Here is a 19,408-nt window from a genome sequence, read left to right as displayed (position 1 = left end):
TTAGAATAAAAAAAATCTTTAAGCACCAAAACCCGAACAGTCATCCAAACCTGCAGAAACGTGTAAATGATTAAATAAACTTAAACCAAACTGAACTGGCCCTGAGAATGCGGCTGTGGTTACGAAGCTTTGAGCGTCTGAAGGAAATTGTTTGCAGTTTGAGGCTTTTCTCTATATCAGGTTTTATTTGCTGGCTCACCTCCAGCAGAGGAACGTTTTATACCTCCATCCTCTGCTCCTGTAACAGCCGACGCACCGAGTGATATTAAATGAGTGGCGAACCTTCCTCTGCTCTCCATTATGAGGAGTTAATTACAGTCACTGAATTATTCACTTGGAGGCTGAAGCCTGGTGTCTGCAGAGAAACAGACTCTGGAACATGAAATATGCCGACTTTAACGTAGGAGGATGAGATGCAGAGCAGCAAACAGAAGGCGCTCCTGAGTTACGAATAAAGCTATTTTAATAAACTACCACCAGTCTGATATTTGATTGCATTGATTTGTGTTGGTTATAGTCAAAAATCTGGTTCTCTTTTCTGTTTGTGCCACAATTCATTCCTTATTTCTTATAGATTTAGTATGAAACACAAACAAGGAAGAAATTATGTTTTACTAAAGATGTGAAACATTAGAAACATTTTGTTCCTGAAACTGGCACTCAGCAGGAAGAATCAGTCACACGTTTTGTTGCTTTACTGAGGATTCACTAAAGGTTATACTCTCTGCACATGGAGCGTGTTTTAGGCAGGTTTTTTTTTTTTTTAAATATAATTTTGTTTAAGTGACAATTGCAATGAATTTCCACAAATAAATTACACTAAAAGTACCAGTTGTGCTGTCTAAGATCTTGTTTTATGCCATTTTTAATTAAATATTTTCCACAAATGTTAACACCCCATAGAAGAAAATGCATCCATCTTCTTTTGGGAAAAGTTTTAAGTTTTTCTTTATTTAAATGCCTAAAAATAGCGATAAAATGGGGGACGAATCACAATTTTCTTAAATAGGCATTTATCAGTTTAAAAAAAAAAATTTATGTAACATTTATGGCTCTAAATTACTTTAATTCAGCTGGATTATGTGCAGAAATTGATTGCTGTTTTGGTACAACATCCCAATCATTGATCAATCCATCAGTCCCTGCAGTACCACCAGGACCGTCCACACTTTTCAGATTGAAAAGCAATCGTCACAGCTGTTTACCCTTTTGGTCTGTCACATAAAATCCCAGTAAAACATTGTAGTTTATGGCTGCAGGTTTAAATTGAAGCTGCATCTTGACATCAGATGAGTCCCGCTCTGCCTCTGGGAGGGAGTGATGCAGCTGAGTGTGTTTCAGTGTCTCTGCCTTTTTCCCCCTCATCTCTCCCAACTTTCCCACATTAAACACTTGGACCATAAAAGGAGACGCAGATCTTCTCCCTGCGCCTGAATCAGCAGCTCAAGCCGAGGAGGAGCTCCGCTGGGCCGGCAGGAGCCCGCCAGCCGCTCCGCAGAGCCCCAAGCCCCCCGAAGGAGTCCGAATGGACCCGAGCGGACCCGAGCCTCCACCTGCCGCTGCACAGCGCGCGCCTCCCGCTCAAACCGAGCGAGCTCCGCACGAGCGCCCAGCTCAGCCCGGGATTTAACCAGAACCAGAAGCGGGTCATTTCTCTCTTTTTTACAAGTTTTCATCCAAAAACTCTTTTTAAACTAGCGGAACCGGAGCGGTTTGGACTCTAAAACACATTTAAAGAGTCCCCCCCCTCCCCTCCCCCCCTTCCCCTGACTGGATCAAAGTAAGTCCCGCTGTTATCCGCAGTGAACGTTCTTTTCCATTTAAACATCTGACCGCTTCCCAGCATGAGTCTGCGGACTAACGGCTCCCTGCCGGACCTGTTCCACCAGAACTCCTCCTCCAATCGGACCGGGCCGCCGGACCCCGCCGCTCCACTGGACCTGAGCCGGGCGGTGCCGGTCGGAATGGTGCTGGCCTCCTTCATCATGTTCGCCATCGTGGGGAACATCCTGGTCATCCTGTCGGTGGTCTGCAACCGGCACCTGCGGACCCCCACCAACTACTTCATCATCAACCTGGCCATGGCGGACCTGCTGCTGGGCACCACCGTGCTGCCCGTGTCCGCCACCCTGGAGGTCAGTGAACGCAACACTGATCGATCAGTCTCTGATAATTATGGATTATATACCTGTTAACTTTCAGCTCTGAACAGCTCCAGCGAAACCCAGAAAGTAGGAAAAGTTATTTTTATATTGAATAAATTGGTAAAATTACAGTAAAGGTGAAAAATAGCAATATTTAGTTCTGCTTTAAACTCAATTGTTTGGTTTCCTTTTTATGTGGCTGAGAAAACAAGATTGGAAAAGATAACATTAATAATAATAATAATAACAAAGACATGGAAAATGTCAGCATTTATTGTACCATATTGCTAATATTAGTGAGATAAATGCAAATGTAACAAGTGTAATAATTATGGCTGCACAGCAACCTGGAAATCTAAAATAGCAATTCATTTTAACATTGAATAAATCCTTTAATTAAATTCAAATCAATTCAATATATCTTATTGTAATAAACATGTAGGAATAGTATATTTTATTTATATTTTAACATATAATAAATAGTATTTATTAGCTGTATGATGTAGAAAAGTGACCAAATCTGAAATCACTGTGGCAACCAGATGAGTGTATGTGTATATTTTATATACATGCACGTTTCTTCTTTTTAAATGGCTCCAAATTAATAAAGCAATAGAACAAAAACAGATGAATAAAAATCCTTCATTTATCCCAAAAGGAAACAAAATTTGATCAGAACTGGTTTCACCAGGTCTCTGCTGATGGCGATGCTCTGAGCTGGAAGGATTTCCTGTAGCACTCAGTCCAGCTACGGCTCTGAACAGGCCTCTGACTGAAGACTGTTGCTGTCTAACAGGCTAATGACTGTAACGACATGCTAACACCAGCATATCCTTTAAGACATCATCAGCTGCTGCTCGGCCTCCTTTGCTTCAGCCGCTCCTCTCTGGTTGGAGATGCTGGAGTCTGGGAGACGAGATGATCGGCCCTGGAAGACTCTTCAGGGTCAAAGTTCAGGGATTATTTTAGCTGTAGAAATGCTAATCAGCTGCTCCCCGTCGTAAAACAAAGCATTGCCATGGTTACGCTTCACCACTGTCTGAAAGTTGAAAGGAAATGTCAGCTGAAATGTCAGCCTGCCATATATTATATCCAAGCAATGCTTCGGTGTTATGATTATGCATATTTTGATATTACAATAATAATTATAATTTGTTGTGTTTTGCAGCTTTTCGAACAATAACATAAACATGTAACGTTTGTAGAAATACTAACATCCTGTTGGTGTTACTTGTAATGCTGTAGTAGGGGGAACTGTTACTGTAAATGCAGTAATAATAACAATAATAACAATAATAATGATATAATTAGTTGCACCCAGATGGAGGAAAATAAAAGAGGTGAAAACAGAAATCATTTGAGTTGAAGCGATTTAATCAGTTTGTGTAAAAATGTGAAATATCTGTTTCCTCAGATGACTTTTGGCTTCAGCAGCAGATCAGATTATTCCATTAGCTGACGGCAGACAGAACGGCTCTGTTTGGAAACAGTTGTTGACTCGTTTTAAAGAATCGGCGTAATGAAGACCAGCTGCAGGAAACACACAACCTGCACATCCACACGCACCTTTCTATTCTATTTTAGGCCAGACGGTTCATTTTTTGATCCAGCCCAGAAACAAACTCAGTAAATGTTTCTGTTCCAGCCAACATGGCCGCCGGTTCATCCTGAAGAGGAAACATCAGCAGCGATTCCTCACCTTTGAACCACGCTGTGACTGCGGATTAGCAAAAACAGGATCTTGCATTATTCTCATTTTATGATTATATTAGTTAAAAATTGTCTCAAAATGTCAATAAAATCTTTTATTATGATCATTTCTGGGACATTTTATCCCATGGTACCATTGGCTGGTCAAAAGCTCAAGTTTGTTCAGTTTCGGAACCAAAGACTGATTTGTTTTGGTGGTGGCAGCATCATGCTGTGGGGGACAGTAAAGATGGTCAGAAGATTCATGGAGCTAAATCCAGAACTAATAGGTAAATAATTTTACATCATTTAACATACAGTAATAAACCTGTTGCAAAAAGCAATAAATCAATAACTAACAGGATAAATTAAAATTAACTCAATAATTTCCATGATTTATTGTTTCTCCGTCTACCAAAAACCGGATAATAAAAGTTTTCACTCTGGTGTTTAGATTTCTCTTTTATTTGAAGGATAATTTTGTTTAATTTAATAATTAATTTTATTTGTTGTTTCTGTTGTTTTGTTTATTTGTTTTGGATATCTAAATGTCTTCCAGATCTCTCAGTGCTAAATGTTTATTAGATTTCATAGTTTATTGATCTTTGATCTTACCTATAATATAACTTGAAAATTGTCTCAAAACAACAATATTATCGTTTATCATGATAATTTGGGACGATTTATCGTCCAGGATTAATGTGTTATGGTGACAGGCCTGTACAGTAGAAACTTTGTTTTAAATTCACACAAAATGGACATTTCATACGAGACATTTTATAAAACAAAGATAATAAAACTAAACTCTAAAACACACACAGCCATATCAAACACACACACACATCACCATGTAGGCTGAACTAAATGTTTTTTCTGTTCAGGTCCAACGGATTCTTTAAAAACTTTGTTCCAGTTCAGAAGCCTACTGGTTATCCTCACAGAACCGGTGGGACTGGTTTAAAACCAGCAGAACATCCCTGAAGCGTTGTGTGTGAATCTGAACGGTGCGGTGGGCCAGTCTCTCTGACGTTCCTCCTGGTTCCTGCAGGTTCTTGGCTACTGGGTGTTTGGTCGGATCTTCTGTGACATCTGGGCGGCGGTGGACGTGCTGTGCTGCACGGCCTCCATCATGTCGCTCTGCGTCATCTCCATCGACCGCTACGTGGGCGTGCGCTACCCACTGCAGTACCCCATGGTGGTCACCAGGAGGCGCGCGCTGCTGGCCATGCTGGGAGTCTGGATCCTGGCGCTGGTCATCTCCATCGGGCCGCTGCTGGGCTGGAAGCAGCCGCCGTCACAGGTAACACCGGGCCCGTTTGGACCAGATCAGAACCGTCTGACTGGAACAGGATAAGAACAACATCAGATATTTATTAAATGCTTTCACGCTCCAGGTCCAGAAACCAGAGGAAACTATTTACTGGATTCATCTCAGTTTATTTCCATCATGGATGTAAACAGATCTGTATGTAGATGATATTAATGCTGCAGCCAGTTTGCACTATTATCACGTTCTGCACACAACTTTTAAAAATTGAGATTAGTTTTTGTTTGATTAAATAATACTGAGACAAATGTATCTCCATATTTGTAGCTAAAAAATCCTCAGAACATGAAGAAGCTCAGACCTGAACTTCAATACTGTGATTATTTAATAACTGGATTCAAAAGGTGATTAATAGGTTCATTCACAGACAGTGAAGCTTATGGCGGAACAGATTTTCAGATAAAGAATGTTTTATAATGTTTATATTTGCTGTGAGTGTGTTGCTCTTTCGTTCGTCTGATGGACGGTCAGTTCTGACCTCTGAGGCTGTGAGCGTCGAGGCGTTCAGGGAAACTTCGTTTCCACAGAGAGACGAGCTGAAATAATCCAACACACACGTCACTGTGGGTGGTCGCACAGTCACATTGGCTCATCATGTTTTCATCTCATTTTAGCAAACAGCGTCGGAAAAACAAAGAGTTCATTCATCCTCTGGAAACTGAGTTAAATATTACTGAGATTTTCTCCACAGCTGAAGACTCAAATCATTTAGCAGCTTTTTCCTCCTCCGGTGGGATCAGCTGTTTTTGTTTCTGCCTCATTCAGACACAAGTCAGAATAAAAACTGAATGGTGACTAGAGGCCAGACTCTGTTAGCTGTTTTATCACCTCAATTCATCACCACATTTACAGAGTTTAACCTTTGGATGTGTTCAGGGTTCCAACTCAAGGTGGGGATTTTCATTTTTGCATTGAGGAAAAACAGATGAGCCCATAAATATTCATACACCTGGAGCCTCAAAAGCTGATAAAATGATAAACACAGGAACTCATTTTAGGGGGGAAAAAAATCACTTTTTATTAATGTATTTTATAAAAATGTCTTTTTTAAAATGATTAATGGGAAAGTCAGTATTTCTTTGTTTCTCTAGTTGTCATGGTTACTCTGTGGTGAAGAAAGGAGGCTCTGTACCATCACCCTAATCTCTCCTCAGATTGATTCAGGCTGCGTCACTCTGAAACATGAACCACCAGCCAGAAGAATCAGGTCAAATCAGTACGAACAAGAATAAGTTTATATGAACATCCTACAATAATATCAACCTGGAAACACAAACGGTAAACGATGAGACAATATGATCAAAAACAAGTTAAAGATTATCTATCATTTAACAGAAACAGAAAAACATTTATAAAAATATAAACAGATGAAAACTTCACTGTGAGGTTAATCTCTGTTTTTATTATTTTCCTCATATTCTACACATTAATTTTTTAGATGGGATTAATAAATTATATTAAATTTAAAAGTTGTTAAATTATTAAAAACTAACATTTAAGTAAGATAATAAGCTGCAGGAAATAATATTTCTAATTTTTAAATGCTGTTTTAACCTGATGAGTTGAAACAGAAATCAGGATCTAACCCTCCTGGTTGTTCAGTATGTTACTTTTTAATACTTTAGGATTAAATATTATCTCTTTATCTCTCTGTATTAGTTATCAATACTGACAGCGTTGCTGTGTCAGTATTGCTTATTATCTGTATTTCTATCTGTGTTGGTGAGTTTTGAGTCGTTCCAGTTCCAGACGGTTCAGGTTCTTTTAGCAGCAGATGAACTAGTTCCCAGAATCTGTTTGTGGATCATCAGCAGACGGTTCTTCGTCTGTTCATACGTCTCTGAATTCCTCTGTGGGTCAGAAGCAGAAGCTTCAGTCCTCCACCCACCTTCATCTTCAGCAAATCTGGGTTTTTTTTTAATCTCAAAAACCTGGAGATCAGTAAAAACTGATCAAATTATTTTACTGATGATATTTTCCGTTTGGTAACATTGTTTCTTCTTTCTGTGATTGATAAAGAAAACCAGGTGACTCATCTCCTCTCATCCTGACCTGAAGCTCAGGTTATTTTGGACCTTTAAGGATTTTCTGGTTCTGGTCTTCATCCTCAGTCGGTTGATGAGACAGTTTAACAGGAACCCTGTGCAGATTACTGTTTAGATTACTGGATTTAAATAATCCAAACAGGGTCAAAATTATACATTGGGGCTGCATCTAATGGTTGTTTTGGAATCGATTATTTTGACAATTTACTGTAAAACCCCCCCCAAAAGTTCTCATTCTGCAGATTTCTTATTTAACAACTTATTTTATTTTAGATATGAACAACGCATTAAAATACGCAAATAAATAAATCTTAATAAAAAAATACAAACATTTATAGAAATTATAAAATAAACTTTTTATTGTGTAAAAGCAAATAACAGCATTCCTTTAGAGCAAAGGATGCCTCTGCAGCTAAAACCTTTTTCAAATATCAAACTTTCTGCTGGATTGAACATCAATACATTGTATTGATCTGGGGATTAATTATGGATTAACTGATCAATAACCGGACTCAATAGGTGTCATAATGTTTTTTGCCTCATTAAAATCAAACTTGCCGTGTTGTTTTGATTTTTTTCATTCTTGAAAAATCCGTCAATCTCTATAGCAACCGTTTAGCTGTTCAAAACGCCTGAGTGGGCTTAGCCCCGCCTTAGAGACGCAGCTCCTCCCCCCACTCAGCACCTTCAGACTAGCCAGCAGTAATTAGCAAACAGCTGGTGGAACTGCTGAGCTCATTACAGGAGTTACTTCTCTGAGCAACGCTGGTAAAAACGTTATTAAAGGGTTAATAGAGGAGCCATATTGGGCAGAACTTCAGGTACAGACAAAGAGACAAAGGTGCAATTTCAAGGAATTAAATCAGGAAGTAAAATTTCTTTTAAGTCATATTTGATACACAGTATTTAGCATTTTTAAACCAACTGAAGTTAGCATAATTACTTAACTGTGCTATAAAACACACGATACTTTAACTTCTGCTCTGAGTATTGTCCTTTCAGCTAATGGCCTTTTTAGAGTCTGTATAATCCAGATAACGGTTAATCCATTAGTAAATTAGTTGATTATTTCAATAATCCATTAATCATGATGAATCATTTCAGTCAGGATATAAATCTATTCTCTTTAAGACACTTTTATCTTCTGATGTTTATTTAGATGACTCTCCTCAGTGTGAAAACCAGCAGCAGGTGTTCTCCAGGGTACTGAGAGGTGAAAGGTCAGGCTAAAGTTCCGCTGTGTGTGTGTGTGTGTGTGTGTGTGTGTGTGCAGGATGACACGGTGTGTGTGATCACAGAGGAGCCTTTCTACGCCCTGTTCTCGTCGCTGGGGTCCTTCTACATCCCGCTGGCCGTCATCCTGGCCATGTACTGCCGCGTCTACGTGGTGGCCAAGCGCACCACCAGGAACCTGGAGGCCGGCATGATGAGGGACCGCGCCGAGGACTCCAACGAGCTCACCCTCAGGATCCACTGCCGGAACCAGCAGATCCACGACCTCTGCCCTCCCGCCAAGGCCGCAGGGGGCGGAGCCTCGGCCGGCCGGGGCGCTCTCACCGTCAAGCTGCTCAAGTTCTCACGAGAGAAGAAAGCTGCCAAGACGCTGGGCGTGGTGGTGGGCATGTTCATCCTCTGCTGGCTGCCCTTCTTCCTGGTTCTGCCCATCAGTAAGTCTATACAACAATGCTGATTGGTTCATCTAAACCAGACAGGCCATATCCAGTATGTGTGGGGTCTGCAGAGGTGTTAGCTGAAGTCAGCCAGAAACAGTCTTTTTTAATCTATAGAGATTAAAAAAGACTGAAGTGTCTTCAACAGATCATCCATCAAAGATCTTCTATTTGTCTATTAGCTGACAAAAAATGTGTCAAAGGGACTGAAAATGTTGTTCAGTCCAGCTTTTCATAACCTTCAGAAGTAAAAGTCAAAGTAGAGTAAACATTAGAGATTCTTAATGAGATTATTATCGGAGGTGGGATGTTATTTTCTCACTTTGATACATCTGTTTCTGGGTCAGAACCCGTCACAGCAGAACTGAGGCGCTTCATTAGAGGAGAAACAAGAAGTCCAGCTGAAAATCAGTCCGACACGCCGCCTCCCATCAATCCGGAGCAAACATAATTTCCTCTGGTTCTACACTGAAAGCTGTTAGCTGTGGGCCCATAGTTCTCTCAGCAGGCCTCACCGTGTTTCCAGGATGAAACCAGAGCCATTTTTACCCCAATAAGAGCCGACTGATGCTGAATGTCTGGAATAGTCTCAGCTGCGGCTCACCAACTTTCACAGAAAAGAACCTGAAACTGGTCCAGTTTCCTCACCAGGAAGTTTATTTCCCACATCATGGAAGTTTATCACTCTAGATCCAGCCGATCCCAGCAGACAGGAAGCGGTTTGTAAACAGTTTGTGAGATCTGTGCTGCCACACGGATCATCTGAGTACTGAGGAGGATTTAATAAACTCAAACCACCAGCAACAGGTTATTCTAATCATCTGTTCTGTTTTTCATTTCAACAAACTAATTACCAAAGTTTTACGTCTTTAAAAGAACTGGATCCAAACCGAACACTTTCCACCAGCCCTGTTCCGTCTTCTTTAATCCCACTCCAGTCCGTTTGCCTAGAAAGTCCGGTTCGGTTGATGAGGTCTGAATGCTAATCGACCTCTGACCTCTGGTCCTATAATTTTGGTCTGGGTTCGGTTGAAGTGAACTCTGGTTCGGTTTGAATGTATATGTGAACGCCAAGCGAACCGGAGACTGCTCCAAAAGCAGGAAGTGGACTACGGTGCAGGGCATTCTGGGTAAATACAACCAAAACAAACGTGCTAACCTAGCGCTAGCAGGAGAAATGGCTCATGGTTTTTAAGCAAAGACTAAAGAGAAATCCTCCAACCACTGAAATTTGACGCCTCCATTTTAGTTTGCATTTGGTGAAGAAGGAAGTTGCTCTCAGCATCTTCAGAGGTTTTTGTGTCGTTTCCTTCAGTGGTTGTTGGTGCGGCGCCCCCACAGGCCAGGAGAGGAACAGGTTGCTCAAAGGGTTTGGTTGGTTTGACTCTGAACCCGACCCGGTTCCTCTGGACTCTTAAAACATGGTTGCTTCAACATCTAGAGTAAACTCAGTCTCATAGGACCTGCAGCCTGGTTATCTGACAGACCGGACCGGACCAGACCAGCTCAGCTGTTTTCTCTTCAATAATGTGGGGAGTTTGTCTCAGGCTGAGTTTCCATTTTCCAACAGGCTCAGGACGGTGATGAGGACGGTCCACTCAGGGACTCGTCTCTCTGCTGAGTCATGATCTGCACTGCGTCCTCACAGGAAGCTCTGCAGTGTTGCATTAAATCTGCTGCAGCAGAGCAGCTGCAGCATCTGACCTTCGGATCCAGGAGTTACAAAGAACAAAGTAGCAAATAAAGCCTTTAATAATGCTTTATATTTTCTTAAACTCAGCTTAGTTTATATTATTACACTTAAAATAATATTATGTTTTCTTAAAAAAGTCGTTTAACTTTTCCTCTGAGATCAGAAACAATAAAATTAGTTAGGTGATTTAGGATTACTATTTTAAAAATCAGATATTTCTAAAAATATTTAAATTAATTTCATTATTTTGAAACTTAAACTAAAAGGTGAAGTCCAAACTAATTTAATCTTTAATTTTCTGTAGCTTTGAATTAATCTGGATACCATTTTCAGAAATATATTTTCATTAGGGGTTGGACGTTTTAATTTTTAATGGAGCTAATTCCAGGCTCTGTAATTAATAATCACATTTTAATCAAACCATATATCAACAAAATCAACATTTTCAATTCATAAAACCTTTTTGCTGCTAAATTATTGAATAAACAGCCGCATGAGCTCAACAACAAGTGAAGCTTCTTTAGAAATCAAGGCTGTGGATGCTAACATTAGCATTAGCTGCTACATGTTTAGCGTTGAGATGCTATTTTAGGCTAGCATAGCTTTGCTGACAGGCTAACTGCTTTTAGCCCAACTTGAACACAACAATAGCCTGTTCAAATCTGGTTGTTTAGAAGCAGAAACTAAAATTAAGAGAAGCTGCTTCGTCCTCCATTGCTGCTGTTGGCGGATGTGTGTCAGAAATGCGGCGTACCAGAAACACATGAAAACAAAGGTTCCAGGTGGAACCCTGAGTCCAGCTCCTCCGTTCAGTCCAGCTGTCCCACTGAAACCTGCTTTCCGTCCATCAGGCAGCGTCTGGAGTGTCCTCTATGGTTTCCTAGCGACCCAGACATGTCGTCGTCGGTTTTATTGATAGTTTTTCTTCTCAGTTGCCAGAAACCACTTCAGAGTCCCTCTAACTGGCCTGAAACCAGCTGAATTCCTCCAGAAGCTCCTGGGAACCGCTGGACGACGTGGCAGGAACCCAAAACTTCCCCTCGACTCCAACCAAAATAAGCCCTGCTGCCGGTTTGGAGGAGGATCTCCAAACTTGGAAAGATGAGTTTTCCTGGGACTGCTGCACGGCGGGCAGGTGTCACATGGCTCCATCGTCTGGTTCAACCAGGAAACTCTTCATATATAGTCAGAGATCAGAGCCTCAGGCGCAGGATGGCCTTACAAGTCCATGAGCAGCGGCGCTGATCCACCTGCTGAGGAGCTGGGTCGATCCAGAACCTGATCCCGCTTAAGTCCAGGAAGATCCAGGGACACGCTGCGAATCATCAGAGGATAATCAGCGCGAGCTCTGGGACGAGCCGAGGAAGACGAGGAAGCTTTCCTTCAGAGGCGAAGCTGAGACTGAGAAGCTGAGTTTTTATTTTTCATTTTAAATGTTAAAGTTACACTAAAGCTGAATTATTCCCAGCGTTATCAGAAGGGTTTGATTCCACTGATTATGTAGAATGATGTGAATACTGTCTGACTGGCCTGTTTTTTATTCAAATTAAAGACATTAGACATTATATTTAGCATTTCTACCTGCACTTTCTGAACCATTTGAAAGAAGGTTTGTTGAAGTTTATCTTTGACATGTTTGACAAAGACAGTCAACCTGTTGTTATTTTCTAGTGGCTGTAATTCTCCTACCTGCTCTGACTAACACATTAAAGTTGTTTTAACATGTTTGACCAGCTGGTGGAGCTGTTGGTGTTATGATGAGCTCTTCTGATGCAGTTATCAAATTCATGTGTAATTCAGGATATTTATGTCTGTGTTTTTGTGTAAGAAACATTTGAAGTGAATTCAGCTGTTTTTCTGTATCAGATCCGATACTAAACCTCAAATATTGATATCAGAAGTGAAAAAGTGGGTCTGTGCATCGATAATGAAGTATAAATAAAAACATTTATATCCTCCATTGTTCCGTTATCTTCTCTCGTCTCACTTTCTCTTCACTATTTAGTTTCAGACTAAATGATTTACTTCTGAGCTAGCTAAATATTTAGCTTTAAACTGTGACATTTATAAATGAATATGGTAAAAATATGACTTTGATAAATGAACATTCATATGTTTTCTCCTGGTTCAGGCTACTTGCTGTTAATTTGGTTTGTTCCTTAACGAGCCTCGTTAGAAACGATGATCTTCTTCTCTGTTGGTCCTCAGGCTCGTTCAACAGCAGCCTACGACCTCCAGAAACGCTCTTCAAGGTCATCTTCTGGTTGGGATACTTCAACAGCTGCCTGAACCCCATCATCTACCCCTGCTACAGCCGCGAGTTCAAACAGGTAAGGCTATGAGGAGAAGCTCCTCCCCTCCCCGGAGCTTTTCTCACCGCTCTGCTCCGCCCGCAGGCCTTCATCCGCATCCTGCGCTGCCGCTGGAAGAGCAAGCGGCAGGGCTGGCAGGCGTACTACAACTACCGCTGCCAGCAAGGGTCAAACGCCTCGTCCTTCCTGAACGGCAGCCAGCAGACGCTGTCCTCCGCCGGCCATAGCCCCTGCTGCGTCTCCACCAAGCTCCGCCCACCGCCTTGGCCCTCCGCCGCCAAGCGCCCGCTGCCCGGGTCGGCGCCAAGGCCCGGTCCGTTCCCGCTCGCAAAGGATGCTGGGAGGCCGGGGACGGGGCCAACGGCATGAGAATCACCAGAGAGGAAGAGGAACGACACGGGGGAAACGCCCTCTGAGAACAGACAGGAAGTGATGTCATAAGCACTGACCAATCAGGCTCTCAGTCTCATGGACGCACCTGGCTCCTCCAATTCCAGGTGTAGACTAAGAACTCCACGCTTTTATTGTGAAGGAGGCAATTAAGATCATGTAAAAACAGAACCGGATCAGATCTGCATTTTATTTAATTTAATCAGAGAGTTTTTATTAATAGGAGATAAATCCATAATGAGTCAGTTTATCTGCTTAAAGCTGTAAAATAAATAAAGCAAATATACGCCGAGTTTAAACTGATTTTAAGTACAGATTCTCTTAAACTTGATATTTATTTATTCTGTTTTACATTGTGATGAAAACGTTCATATCCTTGCAGGCTTTTATTGTGAAAGTATCAGTGGTTGTATTATGACTTTTATTGTGAAGGGTTTTTTATATCTCAGTGTTGAATTGAATCCAGCTGTGCCCCCCAGATGTTCCTGCAGCGACCCGAGGATGAAGAAGTTCTAATGACGTTTTGATGAAGTTCTGAGACAGGCAGGAAGTTGGGAACTGTTAGTTTTAACCTGGTTGCAGGAAGACTGCTGCTGTGTTCCTGCAGCACCACCTGGCGGACAGCGGTAGAACTGCAGCCGCTTTGATTCTCTGTTTTAATGTTTTTCTACTTCCAGCATCAGCAGGTCTGTGTGAGTTCACCTCCTCTGTTCGGTTCAATAAAAACCTGTTTGCTGTGTTGTAAACTCATGCCTGGGTGTTTCTGCTCTCATCTGGAGCCGATCTGGACCGAACCCTGAGTTGGAATCACTGCAGGTTTTGCATCGTTTTGTAGTTTTAGTTTTTTAGATTGCCTCGGTGGTGTTGCACAACATTATAGTGTGATGTAATTTTATCCCTGCTCATTTCTTAAAAGTTCTGGCCCCTCTTGGCCGCTGCAGTTAGAACCAAACAAGTAGCTTCTATTCTACACTAGTCAGAAACTAACTCCCAGAAAACTGCAAAACAACCGAAACACTGAGTTCTTTTAAACCGAGGATAAAACCCACCTGTTTATAACTGCTTTTGATTCATAACTGGAACATTTATTCATGTATATTTATGTATATTTAATTACAAATTGGTCACTTATTTCATAACAGCGTACTGTACTATGTTTTTCCCTTGTGAAGGACTTTGAACTGTCTTGTTGCTGAAATGATCTTTACTAATAAACTTCATTTATTTGTGTAGATAAAAAGCTAAACTTAAATCAGTGGAAATATGCAAAGAAGTCAAACAAGATTAAGATTAAAACTCGCTGTAAAAAAAACAACAACAAAAAAACACCTGTTTTCAGTTAATGCTAACATCAGGTGACTGAGGAGAAACCAGGCCAGAACATTTCCTCCTTTCGGGATCGGTTCCAACTGCATCAGATGGACCTGCATTGATTAGATCTTTGAATGAAAAACAGTTCTCTGTTGTTTTGTTTTTTTTAAATTAAATCAGGCAGTATTGTTTAGCCAAGCTTAATGGAATAAATCCTTAACCACTGCACATTTTTGTTACAGGTGGTGCTGGCACAGGAAAAAATCATTTAATCAGGGCAATTGAATATGAATCAAAACGTTTATTGTCGACTGTGAGTCGATAGTTGCTTATCAAAAGTGTTGTTATTGGGTAAAGGAGCACATGTTGTGTAAAAATGTGATGGCTGATGTCTGACATCCAGGAGATGAGTTATTGTCACTTCCTGTTTAGTAGTGAAAGATTAGCAAGAACTTCCTGTAGGGTTTGATAGACATGATGTGTTGTTATGAAGAGTTAGATAATCCCATTTGATCATACACACAGTGAAGAAGTAGGGATCAAACAATAATTTCAGTATTTTCTGAGAGACTTCATCATCATGTCATTTATGTCACTTATATGTGAATCAAAGTGTAAAAGTAAGAAATCCAGCAGAAAAAACAGGTGACTTCCTGTTGGAAGTGGGAGGGGCGCAGGTTATGTCATCAGGTAACCATGTGAATGTGATGAGGGCTGGTCTATAATGAGACATAGAAAGTCTGATGCAGCTCTGACTTTGTATGTGGAAGTTATTGCACCTTGATGTTTTATGGCAAATAGTCAGACTTTGACACTAAGCCACGCCCACATGAAAAATCCTGTGATAACTGTTTGACCTTCAGTGCCTCAAGGTTATGCTGAGTGATTCTGAAGTCTGTATCTCAAAAGCTGTAGGACGAGTTCGATCAGATGAGACGTCTATAAAAAAGAGGAAATGGCGGCTTTGATCCAAAATGACCGTCTTCCTGTTGAGTTTGGACCATGGCTCCAAGAGATGTTTTTGTAGGTCCTGACGAGATACACATGTGTACCAAGTTTCATATGTCTGGGTTGAAGCATGGCTTGGAGCTGATGTTTTAAAAGCTTCTAGGGGGCGCTGTAGATAAATTAGGCCACGCCCACCAAGGATTCTTATGGATTCCTGTCTGGGGCTGGATAAGGATCCATCCCAGTAAGTTTGGTGCAGCTCAGTCGAAACATGTGGAATCTAGAGCCAAACATATGGCAATGGTGTTACAGGTCACTTCGCCACGCCGCCACACCCACCTACTCCATCGAAACCAGTCAGGGTTGGAATACACAACCACTTATACCACCGCAGGTACGGAAAACCACAAACGCAAAAATTCTAATTTGTAGAAATCTACTGTTAATCTCTTCATGTTAAATAAAAAATATTACTTAATATTTAAGTATTTAGTCATTATTTCAGCTTGACTCATTCAGAACTGTTCTGATCGTTTCCATAGCAACGATCAGAAGCAAGACCTTGCCCCAGAAGTCCAGTGAGCTCACTGATGAGGTCATAGATGACATCATGTACATCACAATAGATCAAAGAAGTTCTAAAGATTTAATGTGTTGCTCCAACATTGAGCCCACAGAGTTTTCATAGAGACCAGGAACAACGGCAGCCAAGATGAAGATCTGCGATCGCCTTAGAGCGTTTAGGGAAAAACTTAGTTTCCACCCAAAGGCGATCGTGGAGAGGGAGGACCCACTAAGCCCCATAAAGATCACAAAGAACATGAGACGCCTTGAACGAGACTTCAGACCTGTGGCACACCTTTCTAAAAACCTGTCTGCTTTGTCCAGCTGGCACTCTGTGTACATGACAGCCTGTTTTTTCTGTCTGTACATGTGCACAGTGTGGTTTAGCTGGACATTTTCCTCCATCGTGCTCCTCGGGATTCTTCAACTTTCCATAAATTATTTAATTTCCAAAGGCTGGAGGATCCCGGGGAGCATCATACCCGACATGTGTGAGCCAGGGGAACATCTGAAAGGCACAAATGTCTTACAGATGGTTCACTTGGCTTTCAATTCTGCTCAGAAAACCCAGGAGCTTTTTGGAAACATGGCCGACACGCTTGAGAAGATCAAAAATCTGTGCATTTGGGTCCGGCCAGAGCTCACAGTAAAGATCTACGTGGGACTCTGGCTGGTTTTGATCTTCTCATGCGTGTTGCCATGCCAGCTGCTGGGTTTTATCCTAGGTGTTTCTGTAGGGATCAAGATTTTCATCATTGACTTGATCTTTGAAAGGTTCCCGAAGCTGCGGCAGCGGTTTAACACCCCCTACAACTTCTGGGCTAGTTTACCCACCGACCTGCAGCTGAGGGAGCCCAGAAACACCTGGTGGAGCAGATGGATTGCCACGGCAAGGGCCCGATGGAGCACGGCCCGAAGGAGCATTTCTAATGCTCTTCTCGGTGCCAGAGAGAGGCGTTTTCTCCCTCAACGCTGGAGGAAACCCTCTCGATTCATTGGGACCTTCCAAAAGTGGCGATGTCGGGTTAGGAGGAGATAGCGGACAAAAGTGTGTCCCAGGTCTGTCTGGACGACGGCAGCAACTAGTTTTGGAAAGGCGTTTCAACGGCAAGGAACAACCGGCGGATGTCTTTGGGAAAAGGTAAGAAATGAAATCACACCTGACGTTACAGTTTCTCCAGCCCCTCCTCTTCAACATGATCAAGGATCTTTTGGAGAGGAGCTAAAAATAACAAATTCGGAAGATAAAAAAATCCCAGAACAAATCATAATTGACCATTTGAGGCTGGAGAAATCTGACTGGGACTGAACACTTATCCTGATGTGTTCAGTTAAATTAAATTATTAGATTTAAAGGTAAAAAGATTTGACAGGTTTCCTGTTTGCAGGTTTCTCTCCGGGTGCTCCGGCTTCCTGCCACAGTCTGAAATTGAGACTGTTTACTTAATTGGTTTCTAAATTTTGCTTAGGTGTGATTTCTTTTCTTTTCTTTTCTTTGAATAAGACATTTGCCTGGGTCTGAGTTCCTGCCTGGGTTCTTTTGTCTTTATGGGGTTTGCATTTTCTCCAAGTGCATTAGTGGGTTCTCTCCGGCTTCATCCCAGAGTCCAACAAAATGACTGTTGGTTGATTTGGCTTGTCTAGTTGACCTTTGCCCCCTCTCTTCAAAAAGTAGTTTCCAGTTTGCAGGTTTCTCTCCGGGTACTCCGGCTTCCTGCCACAGTCTAAAATCACAACTTTAGTTAATTGGTCTCTATATTCTGCTAAGGTGTGATTAAAACATTTCTTTTGTTTTCTAAAATGTGGATTACCACAGCAAGATGGCTGCCCCTTGCTGTGGTAATCCATCTGCTCAGGATGGTGTTTCTGGGCTTCCTAAGCTGCAGGTCGGTGGGTAAATTAGCCCAGAAGGTATAGGGGGTGTCAAACCGCTGCCGCAGCTTCGGGAACCCAGCCTTGGCTCTTCTGTCTTCATGGGGATTGAATGTTCTCCAAGTGGGGCCAAAACTATCCATCCATCCAGCAAGGGGGCAACGTTGGTGGTGCAGGAGGCGAATCCCTGAAGGCCGGTCCGGCGGACAATGTCGGCGCAGGGGCCGGACCACCTGGAGGCGACGAGGGAGCCCTGGGACCACCTAGAGGCGACGAGGGAGCCCTGGGACCACCTGGAGGCGACGAGGGAGCCCTGGGACCACCTAGAGGCGACGAGGGAGCCCTGGGACCACCTGGAGGCGACGAGGGAGCCCTGGGACCACCTGGAGGCGACGAGGGAGCCCTGGGACCACTTAGAGGCGACGAGGGAGCCCTGGGACCACTTAGAGGCGACGAGGGAGCCCTGGGACCACCTGGAGGCGACGAGGGAGCCCTGGGACCACCTGGAGGCGACGAGGGAGCCATGGGACCACCTAGAGGCGACGAGGGAGCCCTGGGACCACCTGGAGGCGACGAGGGAGCCCTGGGACCACCTGGAGGCGACGAGGGAGCCCTGTGACCACCTGGAGGCGTTGAGGGAGCCCTGAGACCACCTGGAGTCGTCGAGGGAGCCCTGGGACCACCTGGAGGCGTCGAGGGAGCCCTGGGACCACCTGGAGGCGTCGAGGGAGCCCTGGGACCACCTGGAGGCGTCGAGGGAGCCCTGAGACCACCTGGAGTCGTCGAGGGAGCCCTGGGACCACCTGGAGGCGACGAGGGAGCCCTGTGACCACCTGGAGGCGACGAGGGAGCACCAGGAGGCGGAAAATCGGAGGGCCTTCCATTGAGGAAGCTGAGCCTGTGGACTCTGGGTTGGGCTCTTCAGTCTCCGGGGATGAGGTCGCCGAGGTGCTTAAAAAGCTCCTCGGTGGCAGGGCCCCGGGGGTGGATGAGATTCGTCCGGAGTTCCTTAAGGCTCTGAATGTTGTAGGGTTGTGTTGGCTGACGCGACTCTGCAATATTGCATGGACATTGGGGGCAGGTCCCCTGGATTGGCAGATTGGGGTGGTGGTCCCCCTGTTCAAAAAGGGGGACCAGAGGGTGTGCTCCAATTACCGGAGTGTCACACTCTTAAACCTCCCTGGCAAGGTCTATTCAGGGGTCTTGGAGAGGAGGTTCTATCGGATAGTTGAACCTCGGATTCAGGAAGAGCAATGTGGTTTTCGTCCTGGTTGTGGAACACTGGACCAGCCAAGGTGTTGAGGGGATCCTTTTTGGTGGCCTTAAGATCACGTCTCTGCTTTTTGTGGATGATGTGGTCCTGTTGGCTTCATCAGGTCGTGATCTGCAGCTCTCGCTGAAGCGGTTTGCAGCCGAGTGTGAAGCGGCCGGGATGAAGATCAG

General features: G+C 43.2%; 1 protein-coding gene across 1 annotated transcript; it reads left to right on the top strand.

Moving 5' to 3' along the window:
• The first annotated feature begins 1,333 nt into the window (after window positions 1-1,333).
• On the top strand, window positions 1,334-14,016 carry LOC102232317 (alpha-1A adrenergic receptor-like). Its single transcript, XM_005811602.3, has 5 exons — window positions 1,334-2,135; window positions 4,882-5,133; window positions 8,479-8,872; window positions 12,777-12,898; window positions 12,965-14,016. The coding sequence occupies exons 1-5, from the start codon at window positions 1,845-1,847 to the stop codon at window positions 13,247-13,249; spliced, it is 1,344 nt and encodes a 447-aa protein (XP_005811659.1). The 5' UTR covers window positions 1,334-1,844; the 3' UTR covers window positions 13,250-14,016.
• The last annotated feature ends 5,392 nt before the right edge of the window (window positions 14,017-19,408 follow it).

Source organism: Xiphophorus maculatus, chromosome 11 (genome assembly GCF_002775205.1).
Source record: "Xiphophorus maculatus strain JP 163 A chromosome 11, X_maculatus-5.0-male, whole genome shotgun sequence".
Lineage (NCBI taxonomy): Eukaryota > Metazoa > Chordata > Actinopteri > Cyprinodontiformes > Poeciliidae > Xiphophorus > Xiphophorus maculatus.
The sequence above is the reverse complement of the archived record's forward strand: the minus strand, read 5'-3'. Positions and strand labels throughout refer to the sequence as shown.